The following is a 20,115-nucleotide window of genomic DNA, read 5'->3' as shown; positions in this document are numbered from 1 at the left end:
CTCCCAACGCGCGTCCGCGACCCTAACGGTAGCCTGGCCTAGGCCACCTGCTGCGCGGTGTCCACGGGACCCAGACACGCTGGCCGGACGCAGGGCGTCGCCCGGCAACAGAGCCGCGACTGGATTGGCTGCACTCGTTCCCGTGACCGCCCCGGAAGTGGCGTGAGCTTCGGGCCCCGCCCCGGTCGAGGCGTAGGCGGAAGTGGAGCCGCCCGGAGCCATCCGTGTCCCAGGAGCCCGTCAGCCTAGTCGCGCCTCGGCCCATGGCCGCCTACCCGTACCGCCCGGGCCCCGGGGCTGGCCCTTCCGCGGGCGCCGCGCTACCGGACCAGAGCTTCCTGTGGAACGTCTTCCAGAGGTGCGGCCGGCCGCGCAGGCGCTTGCGGGCCTCCACTGCGTTCTTCTTGGTCTCAGCCCCGGGCCTTCCCCCGCCCCGTGACTCCGGCCTCCAGTCCGGCCTCCTTCCTGGTGCCCCCAGGCCCCTGTCCCTTGCTCCGTCCTCCCACCCTCCATCCTTGGCGTCCTGTCCGGCCCCCTTCCTAGTCCCCCTCGGCCTCTCCCACGCCGGCCCCTGCTCCGTCCCCCCCCACCCTTGGCCTTCTCTCCGCCCCCCGCCTTGTCTCCCGCCGTCCCCAGGCCCCTCCCAAGGTGCAGAGCCTCCAGCCGGGGGTCGCAGCCCGCTCGCCCTGGGGCTTGGCTTCCATCCCTCTCCCCTCACAGCCGGTGCCCGAAGTTGCTCCGGGGCGGAGGGTCTCCCAGGGATGCTTGTTTAGGGGAGCAGAAACGCAGACTCTTCCCCGGCTGCTGAAATGCCAGCAACCAGGAAAGAAGCCGGGCCGCGGCTGTTGGGCAGGTGACCATCACCGCAGTGCCTTCCGTCCCTGGTCGGCCTTCCAGCGAACGAATGACCCAAAGTGGAGTGACTCATGATCAGGGAACGACTTAGTTATCTGAGAGAATCTTTTCCTGCTTGTGAAAAGGAGAAAACCTGGTGCAGGTGGAATTCATCCAGGCCGAGGGAGGGAGACCTGAGAAAGTGGAGAAGCAGCTTGGGTTTCGGCAGGGAGCGTGCCTGGACAGCGAAGGAGGCAGGCTTCCTTGTTCCCCAGCGGGTCATGGGACTGAGAGGACGAGCAGCCAAAGGGAAGGGCCCAGGGAAGGAAGAGCCAGAGTTAATTTAGGGTTGACTGCAGAGTCAAACCTTTGCTTTTGCCCTCTTTTGCTTTTCCTGCACTTTGAATCACTAACTTAACTGATCTTAATTTTGTAGGGTTGACAAAGACAGGAGCGGTGTGATATCTGACAACGAGCTCCAACAGGCGCTGTCCAACGGTGAGTGGCACGTTGCCATCTGGACTTGTCAACTGCAAGTCTGACCACCCGTAGTAAATAACTCTCTTCTTAAATTATTTTCCAAATCATTAAGCCTTAGTTATCATCTCTGGCCCGTGGTGGAGGAGCTTCTGGCTTGTTTTGTCGGGTGGTTTCCTGGTTGTTGTGTCGGTGCCGCTCTGAGTCCTTGCCGAGCTGGTGGGGCAGCTGCATGGAGGACACGGGGAAAGCCTGAGAAATGGAGCCTGGGGTGTCGGCTTCAGGAGCGCAGGGAGCCTGGCTTTGTACGGCAGACATCCTTCAGGTTTGTCGAGGGCTGTTGAATTTCGCAGGTGACTGCGTCTTGTGACTCCTCTGGAGAGGGGCATCAAGGCCCCACAGACACCGATAGGGAAGCGACTGAGGATACTGGAGGCTCTGACAGCTGGATCGCGGGGAGGTGGGCTTCTCAGTGGGGGATGCTAGTCATTCAGACACGGGTGAGGGGGGGTTACAGCTCTTGGTGCTGGTGCTGGGGGCTCACCGTGGAGTCGCCTCGTTGCTGGCTTCAGCATGACTGATCCGTGGAGGTGCTGCTGGAGACCTTCATTCCATAAATACCTGGCTGTGCGGCCCTTTTTCCAACCCCTCACTTGCCATTGTCTTTTCTGATTCTTACATTTGTGGTGCCGTCCAGAGGTGTGCCATTTAACCCCGAAGGGGGTTGACTTTAAGAGGTAACGAAGGGCTTCCCTGGTGGCGCAGTGGTTGAGAGTCCGCCTGCCGATGCAGGGGACACTGGTTCGTGCCCCGATCCGGGAGGATCCCACATGGGGCGGGGTGGCTGGGCCCGTGAGCCTGCGCGTCCAGAGCCTGTGCTCCGCAACGGGAGAGGCCACAACAGTGAGAGGCCCGCGTACTGCACAAAAAAAAAAAAAAAAAAAGAGGTAACGAAGATGTTGAAAGGCTCACCTTGCCTAGTGGGGGCAGCTGGCGGTGTAGCAGGCGGACGTGGCCTCACAGCCCTGCGCGTGGCGCACACCACGATGTTCCCTTTTTTACTGCTGGTGGATTGGTGTTTACAGGTTAACACAGGTAATATTTTCCCTAGAGGGAGTCAGTACTGCTTCCAGTTCAGCTGGTTGTTAAAGCAGATGGTTCTTTGCCCTGTCAGAACATAATCTTGAATCAGGAGCCTGCTGGAGAGAGAATTTTGACAGAATTGCCCACAGGCTGTTCAGCCCACCATTCCGAAGATGCTTTGAAATCGATACCTGGTTTAAGCTCACTGAAAAGTGTGTATCAGGACCGTCTCACAGCGGCCCCGTAGAGTCACTTCTCTTGATTTGCCCTGAGGGATTCCCTCAGCTTCTGTTGGGGCAACGTAAGGACTTGCCCCATGAAGCGGGTGGTAGCCTAGCCCTGAGCGGGACGGGCGTGGCAGCCCCCATTCCCGCCACATGGCCGCCTCACTCCTCCCCAGGGCTGTGGTGCTTCTTGTGTGGAGCAACTGTGATGGCTGTTCTGTCTTGTTTTGTTTGTCTTAACCTGAATCTTGTAACCAGTCACATTTTCTCTTCAAATTAGCTGCTAAAAAATTTAAATTAAATTTCTGGCTCTCCAGTCCCATGAGCTTAGAATTTTAAAGAGGTGAATTTTACTGGTAGTCTGAGACCCCTAACTTTCGTATGCTTTTCTCCTCCCATCCAACATGACCAGAGTTTGCTTTCTTCTGCTGTGCCGTGAATATCTTGTACATTCCCTTAGGCCCTTTCTGCAGGAAGGCAGGTTATGAATGGGTACAGATCTCTCGTCCTTCCACAGCCTCAGAGTGCACGGTGAGCTCTCAGGCTGAGAGCAGGACCAGAATCCGGGTGTGTGCCTGCACAGCTAGGCGCTCACCCCACCCTGTGCGGCCCCACCTGTGTCTTCCCGTGGGCGCCCCCCGGAGGCGTAGGTGCCCCGTGGCGCCCACCGCTTGCCGGGCGCTGCTCCTCCCACCCAGGATACCTGCCTTTCCTCGAGGCACCGCGGCACCTTCCTTTCTTGGATGCTGCACTCTGCCTTCTCCTGGCTCCTCTGGAGTCGTTTGGCAGCAGTCTCTGGCTACCGGGCACCAGCTTTTGGAGGAAGCTGGTCGAGCTGGCCTCTTGTTTGCAGTTGTACTGTATCACCTCTGTCACCAAGGATGGGCACAAGTCAGTTCTCTTCACTGTCCTCGAATTCCCATAGCTGATATGATTGGAGTTATTTTGACTTTTGATTTCTCCCCCAGGATTGGGCTTCTTTTTTCATATTAGGACTAGAATATTAAGCTATTTTAGGAAATCAGTTTAATTAGCTTATTACTGGTGGGAAAACTAGAGGTTCAAAGTAGCACGGTTTGTCTCTGTGGTGAGATCTGTGCCTCTGATGCACTCTGTTAAAATCCAGCTGAAACCGCCCTGAAGGAGTACTCGTGGGCCCTGTACACTGAGTCCTTTATGCAACTTGTTTCCCCGGGAGCGCGTCTGAGAATGACTGCTCAGTTAAGAGGTGTGAATAGAGACAGGACTGTCTTGCCTTCTGTTTGAAATAACATGTCACAAACTGTCTTCAGTTAGGTACTTTTTTTTTTTAATATTTACTTTCGCATTGTTCCTTGGAATTAGAGGAAATTAATTTTGCTCAAGCCTCTTTTTTTGTGCTTCTGTAGGTTTACGTTGACATAACATATTGATGTGTTTTGAGGAGGCATTTTTCAGCTGGACTTTAAATAATAATAAGTCGTATATTCCTTTAGAGGTATTTTTAGCAAAACAGATTTCAGCTCTTCTGGAGATCCCATATTGACTAGTAGTGAGAGAGACCAGACCACGTAGGCCGACAGTTCCCTGGCGACCGACCATCAGGTCACCTCACTGCCACTCTGTCAGAGGCCCGGCTTATGAGGCAGCGGAGGGTCTGGGGTTTACCTTCTTCACCCGGCACCTGCTGTGCTCAGAGCCTGCACGTCCCCAAGGAGGGCCTGCCTGTGTGGCTGCTGGCCGCCTCCTGGAACTTGCTGCCCCTTTGCCTGGGCGGCTCACGCCCACACTGCGGCTGCGGCAGGCACGTGCTCCCCCGGTGCCTGGAGCTTCCCTGGTTGACAACACATGCGAGTGTGGTCTCAGCTTCCGGTGGAGGATTAGGGGCGCCCTGTGCAACTCCCGGGGAAGCGGGTGCCTGGTCCCCCCAGATTTTTCCCCATGCCTTTTCCCTCTGCTGATTTTACTCTGTGTCTCTTGCTGTAATAAACTGACTGAGTTTTGTGAGTCTTAGCGAGTCATCAAGCCTGGGGGTGGTCTTGGAGGCCCCCAACACAGCCTGTTGTATCTGCTCCTCCCAGAAACTTGTGCAGCAGAGTTTCAGGTGGAAGCAGAGGAAGACACGGTTGGCTTTATTCCAAGGCCTCGGCCTTGGGCAGATCACACTCTGGGACAACTGGAGGCTTAGCCCCTCCCCCTCGGGCCCAGCCCATGTCCACCAGGTCCCACATCGCCTGGTACAGAACCGGAGACATCACTCATCTATCAGAACTGAGTGTACAGAGTTTCACTGTGAGACACTTAGGTTGTTTCTGATTTTCTTCAATGTAAATACTGTAGTGATTTCATAGAACAAGTTTCCAGAAGTGGCATTTATCAGATCAAAGGCTGTAGGTGTGGTTATGGCTATTGCTGGTGTTCAGGTTGCCTTTAGAAAGACCGTATTTCCAGTCGTGGCTCTTTGAGGCCGTAGTTGAAGGCGACTGGTGGGATACAGAGTTCGTGACCCTGAAGAGGCACCAGTGTCCTGGCCGATTCCGTGCGAGCCCGTGGAACCGCTCTCACCCCTTCCTACTTGGCTTCGCCTGCGGGAAGAAATGCCCGGAAGGGCTGGGAGTCCCAGATCTGATGCGGGAAAGTGGAAGGAGATCGCCGGTGGTGCTGTAAAAAAAGTCCGTTTTTTCCCCCGAAGATTCCAGGTAAGCAGGTATCTCAGTGCATTTGCTGGGTGCCGTGACGACTCAGCCCGTTACTTCTCACTGAAGTCCAAGTTTGTGGTAACAGGATGCCATTTCAAGAAAGAAAACTCTCTGGAGAGCAAAAAGACAGAATATACTATCACAGAGCAGAGCTGGGTTTTTTTCTCATTTGAGAAGGGATCAGATATAAATTCTTTAAATCATCTGTGTGCTTGAGAGAGTTACAGGGGAAAATGCTAAGTGTCCTGGTGTTGACCCACCCCCTCAGTGGAGCTGCGACCCACTCCTACCCAAATTATGGGTGAAAAAAGTTATGTGTACTCAGTTTACATGGAAAGTACTGTGTATGTTTCTGTTTTCTTTGGTCTTTTCAGATGAAATTGAGGCAAGACTTACAGGAACAGGGACCATATATTGTATTTCTAAGTAAAAGCCTGACAGGAAATCTTTTGCAAGCTGGTGGTCGTGACATTCCTAGACATGTTGGTTACTGGGTATGTTTGAAGTTGGGGCTGGCCCAGAAAATCCGGGTGAGGGTCACTGGCGCTCAGTGTATCCTGTGTTTCCAGTAGGCTCTGTTAGACATGCTTCTCCACATTGCAGTGCATTTTCTTACAGAAAACTGCAGATTTTCAGGCTGACGCTCCAGTGGGTTTAACACTTAGTATAACTGGAATACTAAATGTTGCCCTCGCTAGGGGCTGTGAAGCTTTGATGTTTAGTCTGAGAACCAGGCCACAGGGCTCGGCATGAGCTAAACAGTCAATTAACTGTTGGCTGTTGTGATTACCCCTCGGTTTCCGTGGAGAGTCGGGCCCCGTTTGGGTAACAAGGATGGGCCGGGGGAGGCACCAGGAGCCTGTCTCCGCCTCCCAAGCTGGACAGCCTGCGGGTCTCCTCTCCACCCCTGACTCAGCCCAGGGCGACCTGCCGCTCTGCTGAGCCTCACGGCCCTCCAGCTCGGCTGCCAGTTCCTCTGGTCCACACCTCCCTCCGCCTGGCCCTCACCACGAAAAGTGCCTGTGTTTGCATCATCATTTGACTGTTCTACTTGTGTCACTTCTGTTGAAAACGCGTTCGGCCGAGTCAGTTGCCAGTGTGGCCAGGGACTCAGCCCCGCTCACAGCCGGGATGGGCAGTGGGCGCAGGCCGTTCAGCGGGGCGATTGTTGAGGACTCTCAGGTCACAACCTGCGTCAGAGGTGGAGGGAAGGTGGGAAGGAGTCCAGTGGCTGCGTTTGGTTTCTCGGGCTCCTGGTCCTGGTGGGTTATCTCCTGTGGAAACACCAGCCAGGGCGTGAGCAGCTAGAAGTCAGGAACGGTGAAGAAGCAACACCCTTCTGTGCATGGAGTCCTCCTCTCTCTCTTGGCTTCTCTGTAGCACAGTTTCTTTGTACACTGGTTTTCAACGATGCTGACCTTTTCTGACACCTTTATATACATCCTCCTGCCTGCCCTCCCCCAAATGCCTGTAAAGTCTGCAGAGATGCGCACCCAGTGCCCAGGGGTCCCCGCTGCGGGCCAGGCTCAGGGCGCCGGGGGAGCAGATGCAGTGACCGAAGGGCCTGGGTGCGGGGCGCTCAGGAGGGATCCTCTGAGAAAGCCTCGTATAAACAGAGGCGTAAGGAGAGGCAGGGGCTGAGGTGAAGGTGTGCGTGTGTTTGGGGGGCCGTGCTGGGCGTCGGGAGAAGTGCGCGTGGGCCAGGTCGGGGACGTGCTCGGAGCCCAGTGGTCGCGGCCAGGCAGGAAGGGTGCTGCCCTCGTGTGTGGCCAGGGGATGGGACTCTGCCACCCAGAGCTGGAACCGTCCGCAGAGAGGGAAAAATGGGGGGATGGGGAGAGACGCCGCTCTCCCGCCCCATAAAAACGTTTTTACGTTGTTTCTGGTGAGTATAAAAATTGGTAAAGGTGCAAACCACCCTGAAGACAGATCCTTGGGCGTAAAGGTACCTGGTGAGCATTCTGTCATCACAGTGGATACATGGTTCTCAATCGCCAAATCCGTCAGTGCCAACAGGCTCCTTTATAATAGGTATTCGGTAACATCCCCATTACTGCTCTGAAGTGAACTGTGGAACAGTGTGTCCTGCCTTTTCACAATTTCAGAGAAAATAGTATGCTGCCCAGACTGTCACTTTAGGAGAAAAATGTAAAGCGTGGTCTCATGGTGTGCTTTCCAGCAGGGTCGCTGCACGACGTGGGTGGCTGCCCCGGTCCTGGGAGCGGTGGTTCCCTTGGGGTGGGATTTTCTGAAGTGGTAGCTGGTGACATTCTTAGCACAGCTGAGTGCCATCTTCTCAGCTTACCTGGTGCTGTGGCCCCGGGAAGTTCAGTGAGTATTAAAATAGCATCTCTTGGTTATAAAGTGAACAAGGGTGAGCTTCCAGGTGCAGGTCTTCCTGAGCAGCTTTGAATGTCTGGCTGGACCTGAGCGATTCCCCGGGCAGTGTGGATGGGACCTGACTGACCCATCGTCCTGGGGGCGGCGTCCCCTGCGGAGAACCGTGGCTCTAGGGTCTTGATGTTGAAAGCTAATTACTTATTTTCTCTGGCTTCTGGGGTTACAACTGGGGACCCAGAGTTTCTTCTTTCTTAATTTCTGCTATTTGTTTCAGGCACCTGGACTCCGTTTAATCCAGTGACTGTCCGGTCAATCATATGTAAGTAGGGGCAACGCATCCTGCCTGTGCTTCTGAGCTGATTTCTCTTCTGGAGCTGCCACCCGCCCTGGCCCCTCCCGGAGTCTTTACTTTGACTTGACTGGCCAACCCGTCCTTTCTTTCTCAGTCTAATGGTCTCACACTTACGTTTCACACGCAGTCACGTCTTGCATGCCTGTTGACTAGAGGAGGTGTGCGAGTTCTCATGTGAAATGTCTCTGCAGTGGAATGTGCTTGTGGCCAAACCAGGAACACTCAGATGACCTGAAAAGAGACCAAACGGTGTATTACTTTCTCTGTAGCAGTGTTTCAGACTCAGTTTTTATCCATTGTGCCTGCAGTTGTATGTAAATGTAGTTATAAGTTTTTTCTTATTTGGACCTGGAATTAGGCTGATTTTTTTTCTGTGAAAGGCAGGCCTTACTAAAAAAGGAATCTAAAGCCAATAGTCTTGTTCTCATCAGAGTAGAGGCCTCCCTCGCCCGAGGACTCTTCTGAGCCCCCACTCGGGACTCGGGTCCGCTGGGGGACAGGGGGCAGCTCCAGGAATGGGACCCGGAGCTGGGAGGGTTGGGGTGGGCCCCTCGACGGCTCTGCACTGCGGCTCCGGTTCCCTCCTGAGCGCGGGTGCGCCCTGCCGCCGTCATGCTTTTGAGGAACCTCCTTCAGTGTAAAGCGTTTTTATTGTGGCTCCACCAGGGTGTTTGGCTCGCACGCCTCATGCCCACCTAGCACGATTTAGGGCTGTGGCAGGGTCACCGCCAGCACCTGGGGACCTGCTGGCCGAACACCAGGCTGGGTCCCGGAGGAGCCAGGCCCACCGGGGGTGTGGGCGTGCCTCTGCTCTAGGTTCTTGCTGATTCATGCCCTTCCGTCTCAGCCATGTTTGACAGAGAGAACAAGGCCGGCGTGAACTTCAGCGAGTTCACTGGCGTCTGGAAGTACATCACGGACTGGCAGAACGTCTTCCGCACCTACGACAGGGACAACTCGGGCATGATCGACAAGAACGAGCTCAAGCAAGCCCTCTCAGGTTTTGGTAAAACACTTGTCTTAACTGCGTAGCTGTTTCATTTTGGAGCCAGGGCCATAAAGTTTATCTTGTTACCTTGTTTAACTTAATGATTTTTAAAGCAGTCTGTGTGAAATTTTTGTTTACATCACACGGTTTTATATTTTCATGTTGCTTATATCGTGAAGGCTTATATTTGACTTGGAGGCTTCTGTATGGTTTTTCATCCAAAATGAGATAAGGGCTATGCAGTAGTTTGTCTTTTGTGAAGTGGAGTGATGTCACAGGCACATTGAGAATGTGGCTTTTGAAACAATTTAAAGTGAACAAGTTAAAATAAAACAGTGTAGGGCTATTTATATTTCCTGACGTGAAAATACACAGAAAGAAGGTAAAATGCCCACAGGGGATGAGCCCGTGAGTTGCGCGGAGCGTAGGCCTGAGTGTGGAAGCTCCCATTCTCAAGTGCATGTCAGCACGTGTGCCACACGTGTGCCAGCCTGAGTGTGTGCCGTGCTGTGAGCAGTGTTCACGTGGTGCCTTCCAGAGCGCGCCAGCGGGCCTTCTGGTCCAGCGCCCATGTGGGCCTGAGGGGAACTTGGGATTTGTTATTTATGGAGGGAAGACTGTAGTCGTTACACCAAGGTTCTGGTTTGCTTGACATTCGCTGGGCCCTCTGTTCGCAGGGCCCTTCTCTCAGGTTACAATGCACTTTATTCCGACTAGTTCAGGGTTTAATAGTATAAAGTACATTCTGGTTCTTGTGGTTATTAATGTGCTTCTCCCCTCCCCCTCTCTTTCTCTGGGCGTGTCCTTTACGGCTTTCCTCTCTGGTGTCTCCTTCTTGCTTTAGAGGCTCTGGGACCCCACAGGAAGTTTGTGTTGTGAGCCTGCCACGCGTGGGTCAGGCTTTGGGCAGGACATCGACCTCAGGTTCTCTGAATTGAAACTTGGAATGCAGCTGACCTTGCTGTGCCTTAGGTGGGGGGCTGGGAGGGAGGTGGCCCCCGCAGAGCAGTCCGGGCAGGAGGGAGCTGGAGGCCTGGCCGGCTGGAACCTGGACCCTGTGAGTTAACTTCCACACACCTCAGGTGTCACACCTCAGGTGTCTTTGACACACCTCAAGTGTCACCGAGCACAGCGTTTCTAACGTTGTCAGGCCCCGGAGCCCTCTTTTGACTTAGTGCCAGGGACCATCACGTCCTGGGAGCTCACGTTGGAGACGCTGAGGTCCACAAGCCCCGGTCAGACCTGGGACGTTTGTGGCTGTGATAGGTCAGCGGTGGTCCCTCAAGGTCACGAGCCCACAGGCCCCGTCGAGCTGGGCACAGCCGAGATCCTTCCTGACTTCCAGCTTTTCCTGGAAAAAGTAAATATCCGGTTGCAGCATTTTTTCAGTTATTCCCAAAAGTTTCTGCCTATGATTGGTCCGCCATTTCCTAGGGCCTTCTCTGGAGCCTCCTCTTCCACACAAGGAGCATTGCCATCCTTTCACAGGTTACATGTTAGTAACGGTTAGGAAATGTGCCCCATGAGTGAAATTTCCTGTTTTGATTTCACTCCTAAGAACAAGCATCTGTCAGCCAAGCTGGGGGCTGTGTTGTAGCTCAGCAGATGCGTGAGGGAGTCGGGGGTGCAGGGGGAGGTCAAGCCCTAAGGTGTCCTCTGACCTGTGTTAGTGCCACACAGGGTCTCAGGCCTGCCCTGGCGGGGCTGTGTGACTGACCAGCGCACCCGCTGGATTTGATGGTCCACCCGTTCATTTCTTAGGCTCTTATTCCTAGTATGTGCTACATGCCAGGTGCAGAGACCTGGAAATAAGAAGGTGCATAAGGCCTGGGCCTCATACTCTGCTAGTGGGGGGGCTCTGACAGCCCCATTCCCAGCAAACGACCCCGTCCCGCACGCAGCCCCTGGCAGCTCAAGGCCAGTGTGGTTTTTATAAGGAATTTCACGAGAGTGTAGTGAACCTTCACTTCCTCCTTGCTCGCTTTCAACCACTTTCCATCTTCCTGCTGCATTTGCTCCGCCCCCCTTTTCACACTGAGGAGTCCAAGCCGGCACCCTGTCACTTCATCCCTGGAGCCCGAGCCTTTGGCTCCCCTGACCGCGTTAGCAGTGTGTTTACAGCCGGGTCGGCTGAGTTAGGCCCCAGCAGGTCTGCAGCAGCCTCCGCCCCTTTCTTGGTGCCATTGGCCCCGTGTAGACACGGGTGGTGCCCTGATCCGGATCTGTCCTTTGCCATGGTTACTGACTGGCGTCCGGCTTTTCTCCCGGGGCTGAGAGCAGGCGCTGGATGCCCAGTGGAGGTTACTGGTTCCCAGGAAAGAAGGGCTTGTTCCCTCCACCGGGCATCTGTGCCCTGGAAGTGCAGCAGCGGGGCCGGGGGACACACAGTGAGGGGCTACCTCGCTGACCCTAAAATGGTCTGCTGAGGGGGGTTCACGTCTTGGGCCCAGAGGCCCAGGAGTCCCGGCGGCCAGCAGAGCCCTGGCTGCTTCCGGAGCTCTGCTCTCCCTGCTGCTTTGTCTTTGTCACCATCTCTTGTGTCCTTTCCCATCCTGGGCAGGAAACCATTGCACAGCGATGGCTTGGGCGGGCACTGCCCTGTCACCGTGTCCCAAGCTCACCCTCACCAGCCGGGCCTCTGCCTCTCTGGGCCACAGGCACCTGTACCGGGCATGAGGGGGCGCCCATCTAGCACCCGCCTGTCGCTCTTTTCTAAGTCGGGGTCCTGTCTTCTACTCAGCTGCAGGGCAAGGGGCCCTGGATTTAAGTCACAGGATGCATAGAGCGTGCTGACCACTCTGGAAAGTACTGTCACGTGTTTGCATGTGTGACTCTTTTTCAGTAGAGTGATGAAGTGCTTGTACAGGTAATTAACTGTGGCGTTCACTCAGACAGTAGGTGTACATATCCTTGCAAAGATTCCAGCGAGACTGAAAACCAGTAAAAATATGTTGGCACCTGGATCTTGTCTCCTGAATAAGTAAGGAAACCACGGTCACACAGGTGGTGAGGTTAGGAGGGACGGAAGGGGAAGGGCTTAGAGCCGCCCCGGGGCGTCCCTGCTGGAGGCCTTCCAGGACGCCCCGCAAGCTGAAGGTGGGGTCACCTGGGTGGCGCTTGGAGGGCTTCAGTCTGTGAGAGGCCGCCTTACTCCTCACGGCCTCCCGTCCTGACCTCGTGTCCTGACGTCAGGGAGCCGATTGAGGCGGGTCAGTCGACCTCCGCCCGAGGTCTTAGCTTGCGAAGCCTCCTCCAGCAATGAGTAACCCAGGGCAGCCCAGTTATTCACAGCTCCACCATTAAGTTAATACCATAGTGAAATTCAACAATAAAGGGCTGTTAAGGAGGCTAACTCCACAGCGGTCCAGAAGACCCCTCGGGGCGAGGGGCGCGGCACTGGGGTTGGTGTGAACTGGTGACTGGGTTACTTGGACCCTCCAGGAAGGGGCTGCTGGTCTCGTCCCTCCTCGGGGTGGGGCTGGCACTGCACGGTGGCCGCCAGGCTCTCAGTGTGTTGCAGTGCGCTTGCAGCCGGGGATCCCTGGGGCCCACGTCCCCTGGGGCCCATGCCGTGATCTCTCGGGAGGGAGAGGCTGGGGTCTGGGGGGGGAGCGTGGGTGCTGACTCCCCTCTCCTCCGCCAGGCTACCGGCTCTCTGACCAGTTTCACGACACCCTCATTCGGAAGTTCGACAGACAAGGGCGGGGGCAGATCGCCTTTGATGACTTCATCCAGGGCTGCATCGTCTTGCAGGTACCGGCTGCGCGGGGCCCGCAGGCGCCGACTGCGAGAAGGGATGGGCCGACGAAGCCGGCGAGCAGGAGTCAGACACGGGAACTGGTTCCGGAACTTAGAGAAGTTAGCGTGCTGTTCGGAGGAGTAGCTGGTGGTTCTGTTAGACGGAGGTGCAGACCGCAGGGCCCCTCCTGCCCTGGAAGCGCCGGGAGCTGTCCTTTTGGCGGGGATCCGGTGGGCTCTTCCCGCGCATACCCTGGTGTCTTGGTGGGTCTTATTGTGAGAGTTGGGTCAGCTCTGCCGTGCGCGCCGCTGGTTCCTAAGCTAGGAGCTGTGCCCTGAGCACAGGGGCCTGTTTGGGTGTTGGAAGCAGTGTCTGGCCGGGCTGGCGAGCACAGTGGCCGCCGCCTCACGGTTCCCTGCAGCGCTTCTGCGGTTCCTCGTGCCACCTCACTGCCTTACCCAGGAGAGAACTAAGAGCCGGCCTGGCCGGCGCCCAGAGGAGCCCTCCTAGGACGGAGGGCGGGAGCACTCGAACCCACCCTGGCTGTTCCCACACAGGCCCTGCTCCTGTTTCTAGGTAGGGAGCCAAGTTCCATAGATTTAAGCTTTAGAAATGCAGTGAATTGGTATAAACCCTCATGTCTTTCAAAACTTTTTTTTTTTTATAAATTTATTTATTTATTTTTGGCTGTGTTGGGTCTTTGTTTCTCTGCGAGGGCTTTCTCTAGTTGCGGTGAGCGGGGGCCACTCTTCATCGCGGTGCGCAGGCCTATCACTGTCGCGGCCTCTCTTGTTGCGGAGCACAGGCTCCAGACGCGCAGGCTCAGTAGTTGTGGCTCACGGGCCTAGTTGCTCCGAGGCATGTGGGATCTTCCCAGACCAGGGCTCGAACCCGTGTCCCCTGCATTGGCAGGCAGATTCTCAACCACTGCGCCACCAGGGAAGCCCCCAAAACTTTTTTTTTTGACGAATCTCAAAAAAAAAAAAAAATAGCAGAGACAACAGTGTGATGAACCCATGTGCCCATTATTTAGATTCAGCAGTTGTCAAGTCATGGCCAAGTCCACCTAAGACTGTGTGACACCCTCCCTCTTAATTCTGTCACAATTCCATTGATGGGAAGCGAATGTGTTTTCCGTAAGTATTTCAGTAGAACCCATCCCTGAAAGATACCCTTGCAGTTCGCATTCAAACCGAGGTTACATCTTGTTGGTTTTAGAATCCACAGAGGGGTGTGCTAGGCATGAGGTTATCAGTATAATTTGGAATTTGGGAAAGCATTCTCAGGTTTTTCCCCGTTAAAGTGAAAGTTCAGTAAGTGAGGTTGCTCTGCCTGGTCTGCTCTCCTGATTTCTTTCCCGGGGAATCTGGGCCCATCAGTCCCTGCCCCTCAGTGACTTGGAGAGCCAGGTCTGTTAGCATTGAAGCCTCACGTCTCTGAGGAGCGGGGAGCCTCGCCCTGTCGCTCCCTCTCAGGGTCTGGTGGGGCAGGAGCACATGTTTGCAGTGTTGTCGGCACACGTTGGGAACAGGTGTAGCGTGAAAGTCTCTCACTGGGATCTGCGTCTGGGTTGCTGTGGGCTTAGGATTTTCCTCTGAGGTTACATCCCATAAGTGCCCACCTGCTCCTCCCATCTCTGCGTAAGCAAGGGTCATCGCATGTCAGCTTTCAGCCCCCAGAGTAGCAGGATCTGAGTCCCCTGAGAAGCTCACGCGGCGCCTCTGCTTGCCTGTGAGCTGAGCACAGGCCAGCCAGCAGGCTGCCCGCAGCTGGCCATGGCCTCTGGGCCATGCTGGAAGCCTGCTGCTGGCCCTGCTCGCTCCCAGCCTTGGAGAAGGAGCCTAAACGCTGTACAGAGGTGGGGAATCAAAAAGGAAGGGAAGGCTAAGCTGCAGGCCACATGTGAAGAATCCTCAAAAGCATTTTCTTTCATCTGCCTCTTTCCAAAAAGAAAAAGGCTTTTTGAAAATCGCAACATGGAAACTTGTAGAAATCTTGGGAAAAGACAGTTAAGTGTAAAGAAAGGGAAATCACCCATCGGACTCCTGGCGGGAGGTTACTGCCGCTGGTGGTTTCTGTGGTTTGTGTCAGGCCAGCGTTTCACACACAGGAAGCTCCTGGCTGACGCCTGTGTGGACTGTCACCTGTGTCAGCCCCGTATGCTGTTGGCCATCAGCCTGCCCAGCACAGGAGAGGGGTGGAACTGGGGAGACTGAGGTACAGGGGACACGGCTCACGGGCCAGGCTGCAGCCTTGCTCTCGGTCCCTGGGCAGGTGGACAGGCGACCACCAAGGTCACGATGAGCCTGGGGCACTGTCTTCTGTCAGGAGGATTCTTCAGAGCCTGCCATGGGTGCCCAGCATCTGTCATTTGGGGTGGCACTTACCTAACCGTCCCTGCTCTCAGGCGGCCAGGCTTGTGAACAGACAGAGGTGGCGCCCTGGGGGTGTGGTCAGACAGGAGGAGGGCGGGCAGCAGAGAGGAGGGGGGGGTGCCTGTAGCAGGGCTGGGGGCGTCGGGCAGGAGGTGGGCGAGCCCTGAGTGGGGAGGGGGGCTGGGCATCAGCCAGGGTCCTGGGCTGGCACGAGCTCATCCTGCCCTTCTGGCCCTGCGCTGGGCTTCGCCTGTTGGGCGGCAGGCTCTACAGGAGGAGCCCAGTGGGCGCTGGCTTCCCTTTGTCCTGAGCAGAGGTGAGCCTGCAGGGAGGCCCCCCAGGAGGACGGCTTTAGAGTGGGAAGGGAGGACCCAGGCTCACCACCGGGGACTTGGGAAGCCAGCTTCTGGGGCCAGAGGGCTCCGCCAGGACCCAGGGCCGCGGTGTGTAGTGGAGCTGGGCTGGCGGCGCACCCGCCTACCCGCAGCTGTCCTGCATCTCCAGGGTGGACCAGCCTGGCTTTTGAGGGTGGTCGAGGGCACCTCGCCTGTGCCCCTCTGTGGGCAGAGACGTGAATGCTTCTGAAATTGGGTTCCTGAATGCCCTTTTACCAGTACAGTTGGCTCCTTCTGTTTGATAAGTATTAGATCTAAACACCTGTTGTTTTTTCCTCAGAGGTTGACAGATATATTCAGACGCTACGATACGGATCAGGACGGCTGGATTCAGGTGTCATATGAGCAGTATCTTTCCATGGTCTTCAGCATCGTATGACACTGGTCTCCTGCAGATACCAGCGGGACTTACGGAAAAAAAGACTGAAAACGCCAAATCTCTTACCTGTAACGAAATGGTACACAGATGAGTTAGATACTGTTCTTCCTTTAGATTTTGTATGATTACTACTTGGGGACCCAACTGTACATATGTGGATAAGCTGGTTAATGTTTTGCGATTGTAACAGTAGTTATATCATTACTTAGATACACACATTTGATTTGAGGCTGTTTAATTGTGCCATGACGTAAGATATAATAATGTTACAGGTACTCTGCTTGCAAAAAACTCATCATGTGCTTTTCTACATAGCTCCAGTTCTAGAGTAGAAATACTTTATTAGCCAATAGGAATTTTAAATAATACGGAACTTGCACAGAAGGCTGCTCACGTGCCTTACTTTTTAAAGGGGTTTATTGTATTCATTTGAATATGCAGCATAAACAATAAAGCACATGTGCCCTTGTCCCCATCCGTCTCAGCTCTGCTCACCTGGAGCTCCAAGGGGTCCGGCACCTTCTGAAGTGCACGCTGGCTCTGCTTGTGGAAATCCCGAGATTCATCCATCCTCTATGACAGGAGGTGGTTTGCATTTCGTGAAACTTCCTTGGAAATACAAACCCAAATTTGATTCAGAAGGGAATGGGTTTTCTTTCACTTACTAATGATGCACCTCTGTGCCCTCTGATCGACTGTTAATTACGGTTTTTCACACATGAAAGTGGAAGGAGGGATGCAGTCAGCCCCCCACGTGGTGCCCGCACAGCCAGTCCCAGGGTGGCCCTGTGCCTGCCCACACGGAATTGCTTTAGGCTCTTTCTGTCCCCTCACCCTTCACGTGTGCTTCCCCAAACCAGGACTTGGGGTGGGGGCTTTGAGGATGTTGGGATTCTGGGTGGGTGTCAGTGATCTATAAATAGGTCTGGGGCATCAGAAATTGGGTATCCGTGGGGTCTGTTTTGGGGGACCTGTGCTGGTTGGGGATGGAGCCTCGGGGCTGTGGGTTTCTTTTTTTTTTTTGCGGTACGCGGGCCTCTCACTGCTGTGGCCTCTCCCGTTGCGGAGCACAGGCTCCGGACGCGCAGGCCCAGCGGCCATGGCTCACAGGCCCAGCCACTCCGCGGCATGTGGGATCTTCCCGGACCGGGGCACGAACCCGCGTCCCCTGCATCGGCAGGCGGACTTCCAACCACTGCGCCACCAGGGAAGCCCAGGGCTGTGGGTTTCTTATCTGTGGTGTCTGATTACAAGGAATGTCACTGACCACACTACGTGGGGTTGAGGTAAAGAATCTGTGTGGCTCAGACTGGCCTTGTGAGCTCATGGAGGAGGGTCCGAGGGGGTCTCTGAGGGTCTCCACGCCTTTCCATTCGGGTGCCTCTCTGTACTTCAGCACACTGGTGAGGACGCCAGCCCACGATCCCCAGTTGTACTCCAGTGAGGTCAGTCCCCACGTTCCTGACTCTGTGAGGCCTGGGACCTCCAGGTGCTCAGGGGGACTCTTCCAGCTGGTGCCTCACTGCCTCAGCCCAAACCGCCCCTTAGCCTGTCTCCCTGTCCCCCATTAGACAGAGGTGTACATAGTGGGGGCCCCTTCTCCCCCACAGGTTCCCCTTCAGATGGAGGCATGGACAGCGGGGCCCCTCCTCCCCCTGGGAGGCACTGTGCTCACCTGTCCCTTGAGCTCTGGCCTGCAAACACCCCAAGCTCAGAGTGAGGGCAGCAGGCGTCCAGCCTCTGTGGACTCTGTCCCCCTGTGACGTGGGAACCCCGCCCTCCACATGCTGGCTTTGCTGTCCACGTCTTCCCCCATCCTGCACCTGTGGCACCTTGGGCTCTGGGTTCATCCCGGATTCCCAGGAAGCTGGAACCCCTCAAGCTGGTCTCAGGCAACGGCAATTCATGGCTTCAGTGAGGAACCTGCCCAGTACACAGTTTAATCTCCCAGGATCACTGGGGGCCTGACAGAGCAGAGCCTGCGAGGCCTGCTCTCACGCTGCATGTCAGCCTTGGGCAGGGAATGGTGCATGTGTGATTAGGTGCCTTCCATGATTCAGGGAAGTGAGGGGAAGGGGAGATGCAGAATGTAGAGAAAGTCTGATTGTGTGGGGTACAAATATACTTGGGTGGGTGGTACAGACGTACTCGGGTCAGAGGCACGGACGTACTCGGGTGTGTGGCACAGATAGAGGTGGGTGGTACACGGGTACAGTCAGGTGTGTGGTGGAGATACAGATGTGTGGTACAAATACAGTTGTGCAGATACACACTGTGCACAGACCCTCAGTGGCGTCTGTGGCCTGAGCCAGTGGACGCACGTTGAGGAGTGGGTGGGGACGTGGCTGCGTCCCTGGAAGGCACGAGCAGCAGACGGGCTTAAGGTTTGGGGGTTCTTAAGGTTTGGGGGTTCCGTCCCGAGCCCCAAGCCCCCTGCCCAGGCGGGCGTGCAGCAAGATGACTCCTTTCCGCCAAGGCTGCACCTGATTGGTCTGGCGCCAGTCGGCCACACGGGGGCAGTGCTGCCCCGCCTGCAGGGATGCCTGACCCTGGTGCTTCATCTGGATCCAGAGGGGTGACCTCGAGGGACAGCCAGCGTGGAACTTACAGAAGCAACAGAGAAACCAGAGGGAGTGGGGGTCAAGTGAGGGTGGCGACACGTCTGTGGCTTTTCCTTCAGCAGGGTGCTCCATTCTCAGACCGTGCCCCGCCCCCTGGGAGTCGGGGCTTGGGGATGGGGCAGGGGAAGTACTGCCCGGGAAGCCGGCCTGGGCTCGGGGAGGCTCACAGGGAGGCTGCTGCCCGTGGTGCCCGTTCATCTGCACCCGGCGCTCCGCCCCGGCCGCCTGCTCTCACGCCCCGTCCCTCCACGTGCGCCGTGTGCTGATGACCCAGCTCCCCGTTTGACTTCTGGGGACATGAAGCATGTGCTCGAGACACCGGAATTCTGGCCCAGGTTCAAAGTCGGTGCTTCATGAAGAGGGAAATAGTCCAGGACAGGTAGGATGGACTACCTGTGGTCACCACTAGTCACCTCAGCCAGCTGGGAGAGTCACCTTCCCAGTCCAGGTGAGCCTGGTCAAGGGAGGACCAGGTGGGAGGCCCAGGGCGGAGGTGGGGGCTGTCACCCCTCACCTGTGGAGGGTCGGGGGCTGCAGGCAGAGCTGATAGCAGATGCACACTCTGCAGTGTGGCTGAGTCAGTCCCCATGGAGTCCCCACTGGGTCCTCTTCCTGTCCCTGAATTCGTCTGACCACGGCCCCCAACCCACGGGGGCCGCCCTGCTGCCCCAGAACTCGAGGACCAGAGGGGCTGGGGCACCGTGTGCCCTCCTCACCTCACACCACCTGACAGAAGTGGGCCCAGGCCAGCTCGGAGTTCACCGTGTGGCTCCATTTAAGAGCACGTGAGTGTGCGAGGATGCATGTGAGTGATCGGTGTCCAGACTAGAGGCTCCAGGAAGCCAGCCTATGACTCCAGGTCTGCCCCTGAGATTGGGAGTGTACGTGCCTGGTGGGAAAATGGGTAAAGGTGGAGATTCTTACCTGTTGTACATGTGTTAAAATATACGTAACATAAAATTTAACATTTTAACCAGTTTTAAGTGTACAGTTCACTGGTATTAAGTACACTGACAATGTTAGCAACGATCACCACCGTCCATCTCTGTAGCTCTTCATCCTGTAAAACTGAAACTGTCCCCATAAACACCCCTCCCCCTCCCCCTCCCCCCGGCCCGGCCCCACCGTCCTCCTCTGTCTCCAGGAATCTGCCTCCTCTGGGTCCCTTACGTGAGTGGGATCCTACAGGATCTGTCCTTTTGTGACCGGTGTATCTCACTGAGCGTCACGTCCTCAAGGTCCGTCCATGCTGGAAGCCTGGGTCGGGATTTCCTTCCTTTCTAAGGCTGGATAATGCTCCGCTGTGTGAATGGACCGCCTCGTGTTTACCCTTCATCTGCTGATGGACACTCGGGCGCCTCCACCTCTTGGCTATTGTGAATGTGCTGCTGTGAACACGGGTGGACGCACATCTCCTCGAGACCCTGCTTTCAGTTCTTTCAGTTCTATCCCCAGAAGTAGTGGATTATATGGTAGCTCTATGCCTAATTTTTTGAGGAACTTGCATACCGTTTTCCACAGTGGCTGCACCATTTTACATTCCCACCAACAGTGTGTAAGGAAGGATTCCTATGTTTCCACATCCTTGCCAACATTTGTTATGTTTTGACAGTAGCCATCCTAACAGGTG

General features: G+C 55.7%; 1 protein-coding gene across 2 annotated transcripts; it reads left to right on the top strand.

The window, feature by feature from the left end:
* The first annotated feature begins 195 nt into the window (after window positions 1–195).
* On the top strand, window positions 196–16,335 carry PDCD6 (programmed cell death 6). 2 transcript variants are annotated; one of them, XM_082624174.1, is made up of 6 exons: window positions 196–358; window positions 1,271–1,332; window positions 7,911–7,955; window positions 8,836–8,988; window positions 12,620–12,729; window positions 15,766–16,335. In XM_082624174.1, the coding sequence occupies exons 1-6, from the start codon at window positions 264–266 to the stop codon at window positions 15,862–15,864; spliced, it is 564 nt and encodes a 187-aa protein (XP_082480300.1). In that variant the 5' UTR covers window positions 196–263; the 3' UTR covers window positions 15,865–16,335. The 2 variants fall into 2 exon arrangements, with proteins under 2 accessions (XP_082480300.1, XP_082480299.1); XM_082624173.1 differs by having other exon boundaries at window positions 8,836–8,994.
* Window positions 16,336–20,115: the final 3,780 nt, after the last annotated feature.

This window comes from Mesoplodon mirus, assembly GCF_964341445.2.
Source record: "Mesoplodon mirus genome assembly, chromosome: 5".
Lineage (NCBI taxonomy): Eukaryota > Metazoa > Chordata > Mammalia > Artiodactyla > Ziphiidae > Mesoplodon > Mesoplodon mirus.
This window is presented reverse-complemented; position numbering and strand designations above follow the sequence as displayed.

What these genes read in the sequence shown, in the direction of transcription:
- PDCD6 (XM_082624173.1), top strand. Translation starts at nt 264, where the DNA reads ATGGCCGCCTACCCGTACCGCCCGGGCCCCGGGGCTGGCCCTTCCGCG. An exon ending in CCAACAGGCGCTGTCCAACG is followed by an intron (nt 1,333 to 7,910) that starts GTGAGTGGCACG and finishes TATTTGTTTCAG; the next exon opens with GCACCTGGACTCCGTTTAAT. An exon ending in GACTGTCCGGTCAATCATAT is followed by an intron (nt 7,956 to 8,835) that starts GTAAGTAGGGGC and finishes CTTCCGTCTCAG; the next exon opens with CCATGTTTGACAGAGAGAAC.